This window comes from Danio aesculapii, chromosome 10 (genome assembly GCF_903798145.1).
Source record: "Danio aesculapii chromosome 10, fDanAes4.1, whole genome shotgun sequence".
Lineage (NCBI taxonomy): Eukaryota > Metazoa > Chordata > Actinopteri > Cypriniformes > Danionidae > Danio > Danio aesculapii.
Window position 1 is genome coordinate 3,409,769 of NC_079444.1, and position 12,500 is coordinate 3,422,268.

At 40.6% G+C, this 12,500-nt stretch overlaps 2 protein-coding genes across 2 annotated transcripts in view; both read left to right on the forward strand.

Moving 5' to 3' along the window:
- glis3 (GLIS family zinc finger 3) overlaps window positions 1–1,806 on the forward strand; it is a 55,526-nt gene extending 53,720 nt beyond the window's left edge. The window contains exons 10-11 of the mRNA XM_056466198.1: window positions 1–87; window positions 1,600–1,806. The exon at window positions 1–87 is cut by the window's left edge and continues 36 nt beyond it. Of these exons, the coding sequence (XP_056322173.1) occupies window positions 1–87; window positions 1,600–1,727 (215 nt within the window). The 3' untranslated portion in view covers window positions 1,728–1,806. The remainder of the gene's footprint in view (window positions 88–1,599) is intronic.
- Window positions 1,807–6,424: 4,618 nt separating this feature from the next.
- The window catches only part of rfx3 (regulatory factor X, 3 (influences HLA class II expression)), a 49,873-nt gene continuing 43,797 nt past the window's right edge, over window positions 6,425–12,500 (forward strand). Inside the window, exon 1 of the mRNA XM_056466504.1 lies at window positions 6,425–6,582. The gene's annotated coding sequence lies outside the window, so the exon portion shown is untranslated. The remainder of the gene's footprint in view (window positions 6,583–12,500) is intronic.

The following is a 12,500-nucleotide window of genomic DNA, read 5'->3' on the forward strand; positions in this document are numbered from 1 at the left end:
AACACATCTCCTCCTGCTCCGTCATGCAGACGCCCATGTTTGAGGACAATCTGAGCTCGTCGCCTCAGATCCACACCAACATCTCCGGTAAACACACACACACACACACTAAAACTGGGGCAAGCGGGCTGTCTGATATTGTGTTTTTCTGTTCTATACATTTGAAGTCAGAATTATTCGCCCTCTTGTGAACTTTATAATATGTTTCGGCTTGAATAAAAGCAGTTTTTAATATTTTTAAACCAATTTAAGGTCAATATTATTAGGAATTTATATTTATTAATACAATGACTTGCTTAATTACCCTAACTTTAACCTAAATTAACCTAGTTAAGCCTTTGAATGTCACTTTAAGCTGAATACTAGTGTCTTGAAGAATATCTAGTCTAATATTATTTACTGTCATCATGGCAAAGAGAAAATAAATCAGTTATTAGAGATGAGTTATTAAAACTATTATGATTAGAAATGTGTTGAAAGAAATTTGCTCTCCGTTAAAATTAAAATGGGGAAAAATATACAGGAGGGCTGATAATTCAGACTTCAATTGTATATTGGTCAAAAAAGTTTCCAGGTAAAACAAAGCTGTAACACCATGGGCCCTATTATACAGCCGGTGCAATAAGGCGCAAGATGTGTTTGGCGCGATTTGTTGCTATTTTCAGACCAGCGCAACAGTAATTTTCACGTTTTGCGTCACGTTGTTTAAATAGCAAATCATCTGCACCAATATGTGGACTCATGAGTGTGCTGGTCTATAAAGGAGGTGTGTTAAGGCGCATTGTTGTGCATTGCTATTTTGAGGAACTGAAATAGGCCGCACCATTGACCAACTAAAAGCTGCTCTAAAGTCCAGCTCAGAGTGCGTTAGTTATGCGCCTATGCAGATCCAAACGCTTACACACTGCTGAATACACACAGGATGAACAGCAACACACAAATATCTTTACAGATGAAAACAATTAAAGGATTCAAATGATCCAGAAGTGATTATTCTCTACATCAATATAAACACCACTGCCTCCATGTCTTCTTTACCTCAGGACAGACGGCTGCTTCTCACTCAGAACGGTTGTTTATGCTAATGAGGGAGAGATGGGAACTAGTGGGCGGGGCTTTCCCCCGATTGATGACACGTATAAAGGGAGACTGTCAATCAAAGTGTTTCTGCAGACTGTTTTGATCAAGTCTGATTAGAACAAACACAATGAATTCATGTTTACCATCAGAAGCTGCTGGAGATATTGTGAATATATCCAGCCTCTAATGGCAAAAATTAATTAAACTGCTGACACAACTGGATCTAAACCCCTTTAAACAGTGATTTTTGCATAATAGGTCCCTTTTAAAAAAAAATTAGCTTGTAAGGGATGCTAGTAAATGAACATTTGTGCTGCTGCCTAAACACTGTAGGTGTGTAAATGTTCTGAAACTCTGGCAGTGTTTTATTTGTGTATACTGTATCATATAGGCCTACTGTAAATGTTTGGCATATGTTCTCATGCTTGTGGATGCTTTGTGTGTGTGTGCATGTGTGTGTGTGTGTGTGTGTGTGTGTGTGTGTGTGTGTGTGTGTGTGTGTGTGTGTGCTTGTGACAGCGGTGCTGGACTGCCAGAGTGGCACTGAAGGCTTTATAGGAGAGCAGGAGCCTTCAATGTCGGAGGACAATTATCTTCACATCCCGAGATGTCTGAGCCGGATCTCCTGCGTGTTCACTGAAGGCTGAGCGTCTCCTCCACACTCTGAAAAACATGCTATTACTTACAGCTTCTGTCTTGTTTATGGTCCAAATATCTGACAATTCTTCAATCAAGAAGCATTTTCTAGACGAGCAAAACATATAGTGTCGTTTTCAGAAATAATGAGTCAAAATGAAGTGAGGTTTTCCTTAAAACAAGCTAAATCTGCCAATGGGGGAAGAGAAATACCCTTGTTTTCACTTTAAAATAATGTTACTTTTCTTACCCCACCGGCAGTATATTTAGCTTGTTTTAAAGGTGACCTATTATGTGCTTTTTTACAAGCTGTAAATGCGTCTCTGCTGTCTCTTGAGTGTGTGTGAAGTTTAAGCTGTGAATATCACACAGATAATGTTCTCCAGCTCTCTGAAACTGACCCTTTCAGGCTTTGACCCTAATCGTGGTGTTTTGGTGACTGTCGCTTTAAATGCAAATGAGATTGTGCTCTTTTCAGAAGAGGGCGGAGCTACAGACGGCTGTGTCAGCATAGTGACAGATGTAAAACAGCAGTGTGTGTGTTGTCAGGTGTGCAGTCTATGTCGCTCCTGTTCATCTAAACCCCCACATCTATGATCCTCTTAGTCTATGCTGACGTTATCTTCAGCAGCTCAAACGCTCTAATGGCTAATGGACAGACGGCTGCTTCTCACTCAGGGCTGCTGTTTATGCTAATGAGATGGAGAGATGAGCACTAGTGGGCGGGGCTTTCCCCCTCTGATGACACGTACAAAGGGAGAATGTCAATCAAAGTGTTTCATTCATCAAGTGATTATGATAAACACAATGAATTCATGTTCACCATCAGAGGCTGGAGATGCTCACACACTGCTGACTGTTTAAACACAGTTTGATTATTGCATAATAGGTCTTTTTAAAAGAAAAACTCACTTCATTTTAACTCATTATTTCTGAAAACGAGACTATATGTTTTGCTTGTCTAGAAAATGCTTCTTGATTTAAGGATATTTCAATATTTGGACTAGAAACAAGACAGAAATGTTAAAAGAAGTAAGAAGAGCATTGTTTGTAGCTCCTGTACTGCGGTTTCTGTAAGTCACTCATCTATCTTCATGGACACAGTCAGCAGCAGAAACTGGCCTTTAATGCTCTGCTCTACAATATTTGACATGTGAAAATGTAATCAGATACCATATCAAAGCAAGAGTATACATCAGGGGTCACCAAACTTGTTCCTGGAGGTCCGGTGTCCTGCAGATTTTACCTCCAACCCTAATCAAACACACTTGAACAAGCTAATCAAGGTCTTACTAAGTATACTTGAAACACCCAGGCAGGTGTGTTGGGGCAAGTTGAAGCTAAACCCTGGAGGGACATCGGCCCTCCAGGACCGAGATTGGTGACCCCTGGTCTACAGCATCACATATAGAGGAAAATCAGCCACACAATTCTGTTTTATTTCAGCCTTCAGCCAAACGTTTAGCTTAAAAAGCATGTCTATGAGCCTTTATTCATTATTAATGTTACATACACTGTAAAAAATAGCTGTTGTCGGCGCCAATTGCCTAGTGGTTAGTGCGTCGGCATACAGCACCCAGGTGCTCGCGGCGACCTGAGTTCGATTCCTGGCTGGAGGTCCTTTGCCGATCCTTCCCCTCTCTCTGCTCCCCACACTTTCCCATCTTTAAATCTCCACTGTCCTATCAATAAAGGGGAAAACCCCTATAAAAATAATTATAAAAATATATATATCTGATAATGAACGATTTCCATATTTTGTGTTTATTTGTGGTGGTGAATTGCATTATGGGATGTTGATCTCTGCTCTGTTCACTTCTGTTGTTGAATATTCAACTCTACAGTTTAACAGAGTGACTTTATTTGACATTTTAGTCATTTATAAGAAATAATATCTAGAGAAGGGGTGATGCAGTGGCGCAGTAGCTAGTGCTGTCGCCTCACAGCAAGAAGGTTGCTGGTTTGAGCCTCCGCTGGGTCAGTTGGCGTTCGTGTGGGTTTCCTCCTGGTGCTCCGGTTTCCCCCACAGTCCAAAGACATGCGGGACATGTGAATTGGGTAGGCTAAGTTGACCGTAGTGTATGTGTGTGAAGGAGTGTGTATGGATGTTTCCTAGAGATGGGTTATGGCTGGAAGGGCATCCGCTGCGTAAAACAAGTGCTGGATAAGTTGGCGGTTCATTCCGCTGTGGCGACCCCGGATTAAGCCGAAAAGAAAATGAATGAATGACATCTAGAGAAATAATGAGTAGAATAACAGACACAATATAGCTCTGCACACTATTACACGTGTGCAGAAAACACACTTTATAAGACTTTTGAAGGTTGAAAGGTGCTAAAGAAAAAGATCCCGATCCCATAATGCAAATTCAGAAGCAGAAATAAATGGGAAAAAATACAAACATGAATCACAAGATACTGAAAACTGCTCATTTACGGATATTTAAGGCAGTGTACTTTGGTTTTTTGACAGTTGTAATATATCCAGATTGTTTTTGGGGCCAGTGTGTGTACAGTTGAAAACAAAATGATGGTCTTTAACCGCACATATAGCTCATGAACAAACAACACAAAGCACTTATCACAGAGTAAACGTGTATTCGAAACATACAACCTTTAAAAACATGTTCACGAATCTCTCTCTCTTTATAATAAACCACACAAGCTTTAATATTTCAACATTTTTCAGCCTCCGTATGTAACCAGATCACAGATAAGCAAAAGTATGAGTAAATGGTGACAGCGAAATGCACTTATTACGAATGAAAGCCATACTGATGATGTGTAAATATGTGTACATAAAGCATGTTTAGGTTTTATCTACTAAAATCATCTGTGAATGGAAATTACCTTCATTGTGATAACCTTCAAAATCACTGAGAGCAACAGTTGTGTACTGCAAAATAAATGCATTTCTTATGTAGAGTTTTTGTCCTGTTTCTAGTCCAAATATCTGAATATACTTAAATCAAGAAACATTTAGCACAAAATATAGTGGTGTTTTCAGAAATAATGAGTCAAAATGAAGTGAGTTTTACCTTAAAACAAGCTAAATAATCTGACAATGGGGAAAGCGAAATAAACTAGTTTTTGCTTTAAATCACTGACCCCATTGTCAGATTATTTAGCTTGTTTTAAGGTAAAACTCTCTTCATTTTGACTCATTATTTCTGAAAACACCACTATATTTTGTGCTTCTCTAGAAAATGCTTCTTGATTTAAGACTTGTTAGATGTTTGTACTAGAAACGAGACCAAAAAAAAGTTAAAGGAAAGAATTTTTATTTTATGATGTTTGGATAAATTCAGTGTCTCTATAATATACTGTACCATAATGTAGGCTAATAAAACATCACATTCATTTACTAAAACACATTGTTATTGTCAAATTTAGAGATGTGTTGTAATGGTTGGAAAACATAAATATCCTAAAGCTGTTTAAACTTTCGTTGACACCAGGGATTCATTCATTCATTTTCCTTCAGCTTAGTCTCTTTATTTATCAGGGGTCGCCACAGCGGAATGAACCGCCAACTTCTCCAGCATATGTTTTATGCAGTGGATGCCCTTCCAGCTTAAACTCAGTACTGGGAAACACACACACACACTCATACACTTTGGCCAATTTAGTTCATCAGTTCCCCTACAGCGCATGTGTTTGGATTGTGGGGGAAACCGGAGCCCCCGGAGGAAACCCACGCCAACACGGGGAGAACATGCAAACTCCACACAGAAATACTAACTGACCCAGATGGGACTTAAACCAGAGACCTTCTTGCTGTGAGGCGACGGCGCTAGTGTATGAGTGTGGGTGTGTGAAGAAGTGTGGGTGTTTCCCAGTACTGGGTTGCGGCTGGAAGGGCATCCGCTGCTTAAAACATGTGCTGGAATAGTTAGTGGTTCATTCCGCTGTGGCAACCCCAGATTAATAAAGGGACTAAGCTGAAGGAAAATGAATGTATGTATGCTATAACAAACAGCATGTGATATAATGTGACGAAACATGTTTACCCTACTGAAAAAAAACAGCTTTAAACCTGTTTTTAGCTTAAAATTAAACTTGTTTTTAGCTTAAACTTGTTTTTAGCTGGTTGGCCAGCCTGATTTTAGAGGGGTTTTGGCCATTTCCAGCCTGGTCTTAGCTGGTCAGGCTGGAAAATGACCAGCTAAAACCAGCTTGACCAGCCTAGCCAGGCTGGGAGCCCAGCCAAAACCAGCTATGTCCAGCTTAAACCAGGCTGGTCAAGCTGGTTTTAGCTGGATTTAGCTGGTCATTTTCCAGCCTGACTATCTAAGACCAGGCTGGAAATGGCCAAAACCCCTCTAAAACCAGGCTGGCCAACCAGCTAAAACCAGCCAACCAGCCTAGGCTGGTTTAAGCTAGATTTTTCAGCAGGGTATGTTTGTAAATATGTAATTCTCCACACTTTTTTGAAAATGCACCTGGAAAGTGTTTGACACGTGCTTAAGAGTACAGTAAAACATGAAGCTCCCTCCTAAACATCCACATTTGCTTTATATAATCCGCACGACATGAAAGATGCTCGCTGACTCCGCCTCTTTTCGTTCGGTTGAGCTGTCTGTTGTATCTCCGCAGCAGGGAGTCCCGCCCCTTTCCCGCAGCGTCAGGTTCGGTTGCGCACTGAGCTTTATAATCCGACTGCCGTAAGCTCCGCCTCTTTCCGCAGCGTCAAGTTGGTGTACGCGGCGAGCTTTATAGCAACCGTTGCCCGGAGCTGCAGCGCCATAGTCACCGTAGTCCTGGCGACTGTAACCCACCAACAATAACAACAACAACCTCCTCCTGTCCGCTCCATCCTTACCACCACCTTCCGACCATCCTCATCCTCATCCTCACACCGATCCAGGTGAATATGACCATCTGAACTGCAGATCTGTGTGTGTGTGTGTGATTATTGCGGTGTGATATGAGTGTGTGTGTGTTGTGGAGCTCGGCTCGCTTCTTTCTCTGACGCTCCGCTCCGCTTCTATTGATGCGGCTCATCGTCCAGATGTTGCGCTTCTCGTCGGCTTTTATTTCCCAAAGCTGAGGAGAAACGGCATCTGTCGCAGTCTGAGCAGTGTGTGTACGCGAATAAACGCGTGCTGGAGTGTGTTTGTGAGGTCTGTGCGCAGAAAACGCGGTGGTGAGGGTGTTTTGTGGAAGCGCAGCATCATCTTCTCACGAAGCAGGTGTTGCTAAGCGGCTAACGCTAGCTAGCATCATGAACGCGAGCGATGAGGCGATTCTTCAACACACTCCCGGGTTTATACGCGAAACACCGCGATTTTGTGTGCACCTTCGCTTGTTAAACACACTCTAGTTGATTAAATGTGTACATCTGAGTTATTTCAACTGACTTTGTGTTGCGATGTGGTTAGCCGGAGGGCTCGTTTGTAAATGAGCAGATTGTGTGTTCGTGTGTATGTATGTATGTGTGTGTGCGTGTGTGTGTGTGTGTGTGCTTATTGTCGTTTATTTTGCTCTGTATTGTGTGTGTGTGACGTGCTCGCGTGTGCTGTGTCGCTGCACACACACATGATCTGTGTGTGTTCTATTGTTAGAAACCAGGAGTTACTCTCTTGCTAAGCTACTGGCCCTGTCTCAAATCGAGTGTGCTGCCTACATGGGGATCATGGAGCATAAAGGAAAACTTGAGCTGCATCTCACACACACTAGCGAGCATCCCAGCTCATTATCAGCACGAGTATTTGCACAGCTGTGTGAAATAACAGGCAGACAGGTTCATTTAGACTAGAGCAAGCCACACTGACACACATTAGTGTCACCATCAGCATCCTCACTGCTTCACTGCGCAGGCTGTGTTCACATCATCTGGAGTTCATCTGGTTACAGCTGCTTATCACTAGAGCTGATGTGTTCAGTTGTTTCCTTCAGTTATTAAAGCGTAAGCATGTGCAGCATGTGTTACTATATCTTTACAGTTGTGGTCGCTCAAGAAATGCACTTTGATGCAATACTTTTGCTCTGGCATTTTAATAGAAAATCTGTAACATTATGGATATAGATGTTATGTATTTATCAGTGTTGGGCGAGCTACTCTACTTAAAATGTAGCTTAACCACACTGAAAGCTACCCTCTGGGAAATGTAGCAAGCTAAGCTAAAAGCTACTTGGCAAAAGTAGCTTAGCTACATCTAAACTATTTGTTATTGCAATTAAAAAATTCCTAAAAAAATACATCCAAGCTATTTTTGCAATTTAAATTTTAAATCGAAGCAACTTAAATCCGAGTCAATCGGATCTTAGTGATCAATAAAACTGTCAATGAAACATATGCGGCAGAATTGTTCAGTTCAGGTGATGCAGTAGGTAGTGCTGTCGCCTCACAGCAAGAAGGTCGCTGGTTCAAGCCTCGGCTGGGTCAGTTGGCGTTTCTGTGTGGAGTTTGCATGTTCTCCCTGCGTTTGCGTCGGTTTCCTCCGGGTGCTCCGGTTTCCCCCACAGTCCAAAGACATGTGGTGCAGGTGAATTGGATAGACTAAATTGTCTATAGTGAATGAGTGTGTATGGCTGTTTCCCAGTGATAGGTAGCAGCTGGAAGGGCATCCGCTGTGTGAAACATATGCTGGATAAGTTGGCGGTTCATTCCGCTGTGGCGACCCCAGATTAATAAAGAGACTAAGCCGATAAGAAAATGAATGAATGAATGAATTGTTCAGTTCAATTATTTACTGCAGTTAATATGCTGTAATAAACAGAAACAGATTGTAGTATGACAGCAAAAACAAAAAATCCTATAAAACCAGGAGTTACACATTTAAAATACTAGAGTAATTTATAGTAAAAGGAAATATTTAGGAATAAGCAAAATATTATATATATATATATATATATATATATATATATATATATATATATATATATATATATATATATATATATATATATATACGCACAACTCTTTTAGTTAATAAATTGCACTACATAATGTAGTATCATTAGTAACTATCATGAACTAATAGTAACAATCAAAGTATACTTTAGCCTTTACTACAGTAAAATATCTATCTATCTATCTATCTATCTATCTATCTATCTATCTATCTATCTATCTATCTATCTATCTATCTATCTATCTATCTATCTATCTATATATATATATATATATATATATATATATATATATATATATATATATATATATACTAGAGCAGCACGATTCTGGCTTAATTGAGAATCAAGATTTTTTTGCTTAAAATGAAGATCAGGATTTTCTCACGATTCTGTAGATGTAAAATAAAGGTTAATATGAGTAGGCTAATATTGTTATCACTCAAGCATGGTGAAACAACAACAATAATGATATTATATGTAGTTCTACTGTTGGTTAAAATGCTCAGTTTTGTATAGACTTGAATGGTGGACTTAAATAGACTTTATTTGTGCTGTTTGTTAATTCACAGTAAAGTGATGACATCATAACTATTCATAATTCTGAAGTTGAGTTATGTTTGAGAGATGTGCTTGTCATTTGTCACTGATAACATTATTAGACCTTATTTCACTGGTTCCCTCTTACGTTATCTTGTACAACACTTTGTGTTCGCTATGAAAGAAAAAACATCAAGCGATTGTCGTAATCATAACTCTAAAATGCGATTTGATCATTTAATTGATGTGCCCGCCGGTTTCACTTGCACTGCCGAGTGTGCTTATGGCTAACGTATGGCTAAAAAACACACGCAAATCATACTTCCCGCGCGGCTCCCAAACGATGGCTCTGTGCAACAAACTGAACGTTATTTACAACTTTATTAGCTGTTATTCACAGCCTATGCAGGTTCTGTTCATTAAAGTAGCCGTCAATGGCGGACACGCGCGCGTCCTCTCTTTAGTAAACAAACAGTGCGCCATTTCGTGGCATTAACATCATTACATTAAGACAGAAATGACATTTTTGGGTGAATTATACCATATAAATACAGTATGTGACACTTTTAACGCCTTTTGGAGCTGTCCATGTTGCTGTGAAGAGTTGTGAGTCCGCCTTTTGAAAATATAATTGGCTGAACCGTAGTAAAACTGAATTAAGATCGCGTGTAGGGTCGAATCGAGATCGTGATCTTTTTTCCGATTAGTCGTGCAGCTCACGTGTGATCACAGTGTTAGGACTCATTCACACCAAGCACGACTTTGCTTCTAAAAACGCGAGATGTGTCGCTCAGAACTGGGTTTACAAAAAAGCCCAGCATAGCGTGAGGTCCACATAATGGACCCATTGGAAATAGGAAAACAATATGTTATGATAAGCACATGAAGAAACATCATATAACTCAATATATCTGGACAAAGCCTCAACAAAGGCCCTTTAAGACAAGTCTTTTCACTCGGCGGCCATCTTTGAAACACCTCTTGGGCTGTTCGGGAATTCTGTTTGAATGGAGACACATCAAATTCTCCAAAACTGCTTGCCAAGCTTATGATTGAATCGCATATTAGGATTGATCAATAAAATTAAACCACAGCCGTCTCTATAGTTTCATTTCTAAATGATTCAATCACACAAAATCTGCAGATATTCACGTCTGGTCCCCAGAGTATCGTCTGTCTATTGCGATCGATGATTGGCTCCACTACTAGAAGGCAGGCTTTATTCGCCATTTAACACTCACTGATTGGCTCCTGTACTAGAAGGCGGGGCTTTATTCGCCATATTGTCTGTTACACTTTTCCCAATTCAAAACTATACGAGTGGCACGTCTAGTGTATTCTGATAGCTGTGTCTCATTTCAGAGGCTGCATCCTCCGAAGGATGCAGACTTCAAGGGTGAGTCCTTCGAAGTCCACACAGGCTGAACCGAGCGTTTTGAAATGAGACGATCTAGCCTACAGAGGACAGATCTCGTCATCAGGCAACCGTCACAGCCGCCGTTAATAAGCCGTAATATAATTTGTAATGTCTTTTTTTTTTAAGTGATTTTAAAACTTCTTTTAAAGCAACCTGAAGGTAAACCAAGGTTTACAGATCCTGGAAAATATCTCCTTTGATCCATACATTCACAACTGTCTATAAAATCCCTTTTTAGTAAGATATTTCTTAATCTTTTTGTTTTTTAACATGTGTGTAGATCTCCAAGTAAAATAAAACCCAATTCATACATTTAATCTGGAGTTTTCTTTAAAAAAAAACGTCCTGCTGATATCAGCGCGCAATGTATCTTGGGATGTTCGAGGCCGTGAAGGATCCACCGGTTGTGTCCTGGAAAACGAAGGACGCATTTGGAGGCTGCATTTGAAGGAGCCTTCGAATTTCTTTGAAATGAGAACGCCTTCCTTGTGCTGCGATGATGCAGCGCACTTCGAATGAATCCTTCGGAGGATCCAACATCTGAAATGAGACACAGCTATAGTCTTTGGCCATAATGAGCACCTCCTCCATCCATGATATAAACCGGTAAATCAAACAGTTGTCATGCCTACTTTCTACTATAAACAGAAGCTCGCAACAGTTGCCCCGCCTCCGTGCTCTTTTGATTGGTCTATAGCTGTGTGTCTTTCAATTTGACATGGCATCTAAAAAACGCGTTGCTTTAAAAGACGAGAGACACAAGTATAATGGCGTGACATCCATGTGTTTACATTGAAAACAATAGAATAGTAGCACGTTGGAAAGGGAACAGCGCATTCTGTGTGAACGGCCTCTTCATTTGTAACAGCTAAAAGAGCGTGCTTTTCGCAGCTTTAGTTTGTTGTCGCTCGGCGCTGGATGCAGAAATGTGATCTCCAGATATTCTGAAGCACAGCTCGAGTCTCTTGAACAAATCGCTGAGGGTTTCCCAGAGTTGCATCATGGTCCTCAGCGAGATGAAGTAGCGTCTCACTTCCCCTGTTGTCTTCATTACAGGTTGAGGAACAGGTGTGTGCCGTGTGCTTCTGGAGAACACCTGACATGTGCACAGTGCAGTGAGGCAGCATGGGAGATCACCATCCACCTGAACCATCACAAGTGCACTCTCAGTGTTGTGGAAAGAAAAGTTTAGGGAGAGTTAAAGGGGATCTATTATGGAAAAATCAGGTTTAAACACCGCTGTGTGTCAGCAGTGTGTGAAGAAAACCTGCTCTATCAGAGACTTATTCTACCTCTTGTAAAAAGGGGTAGAATAGGTCACCTTTAAAGTTGGGGGACTGTAAAGATTTGCTGCTGTAATGAATGATTATGGTCACATGAATAAAATACTTTGGCTGCGTCCGAAATCGCCCAAGTACTGCATTTGAATTTAAACGTACTACTTGGCCCTTAGAAAAGTACGCGCTATACAGTATGAATGCGAGTAGATTGAATGGAACTCGGATGTACTACATACGTCATTTTGGCATAATCGCGTGACCTACCGGCATCAGTTGCATCGCTTTACTCCTATTCATGAATTCTCTCGCGGTACATCGTAGGATAGTGTAGCGTCCATCTGATGCGCACTTCAGAATCTTGCCGGGAGTAGTAGGTCATTCTCGGGTACTTCTCGCATACTGTCCGATGCTGTGAATTCTGACGTGCTACTCGGCTCGCACACTGTTTTTAGTGTACTATACAGTATGGAAGTATGCGATTTCGAATGCAGCTTATTCATAGTGTTTTTGAACCTGCTTTAGAAAAGGACTTGAATTTTTTTTTGTGGAAGTTCTGTAATTGCCATAGTAATGCAACAACAAAAATTATATTTTTTATTTAAAAATGAACGTATACTACGGTATTTACTGCAGTTTAGTAATAACTAGGGCCAGACGGAATCTGCGGACGTTTTTTGCTATTTCTGCGGAGAA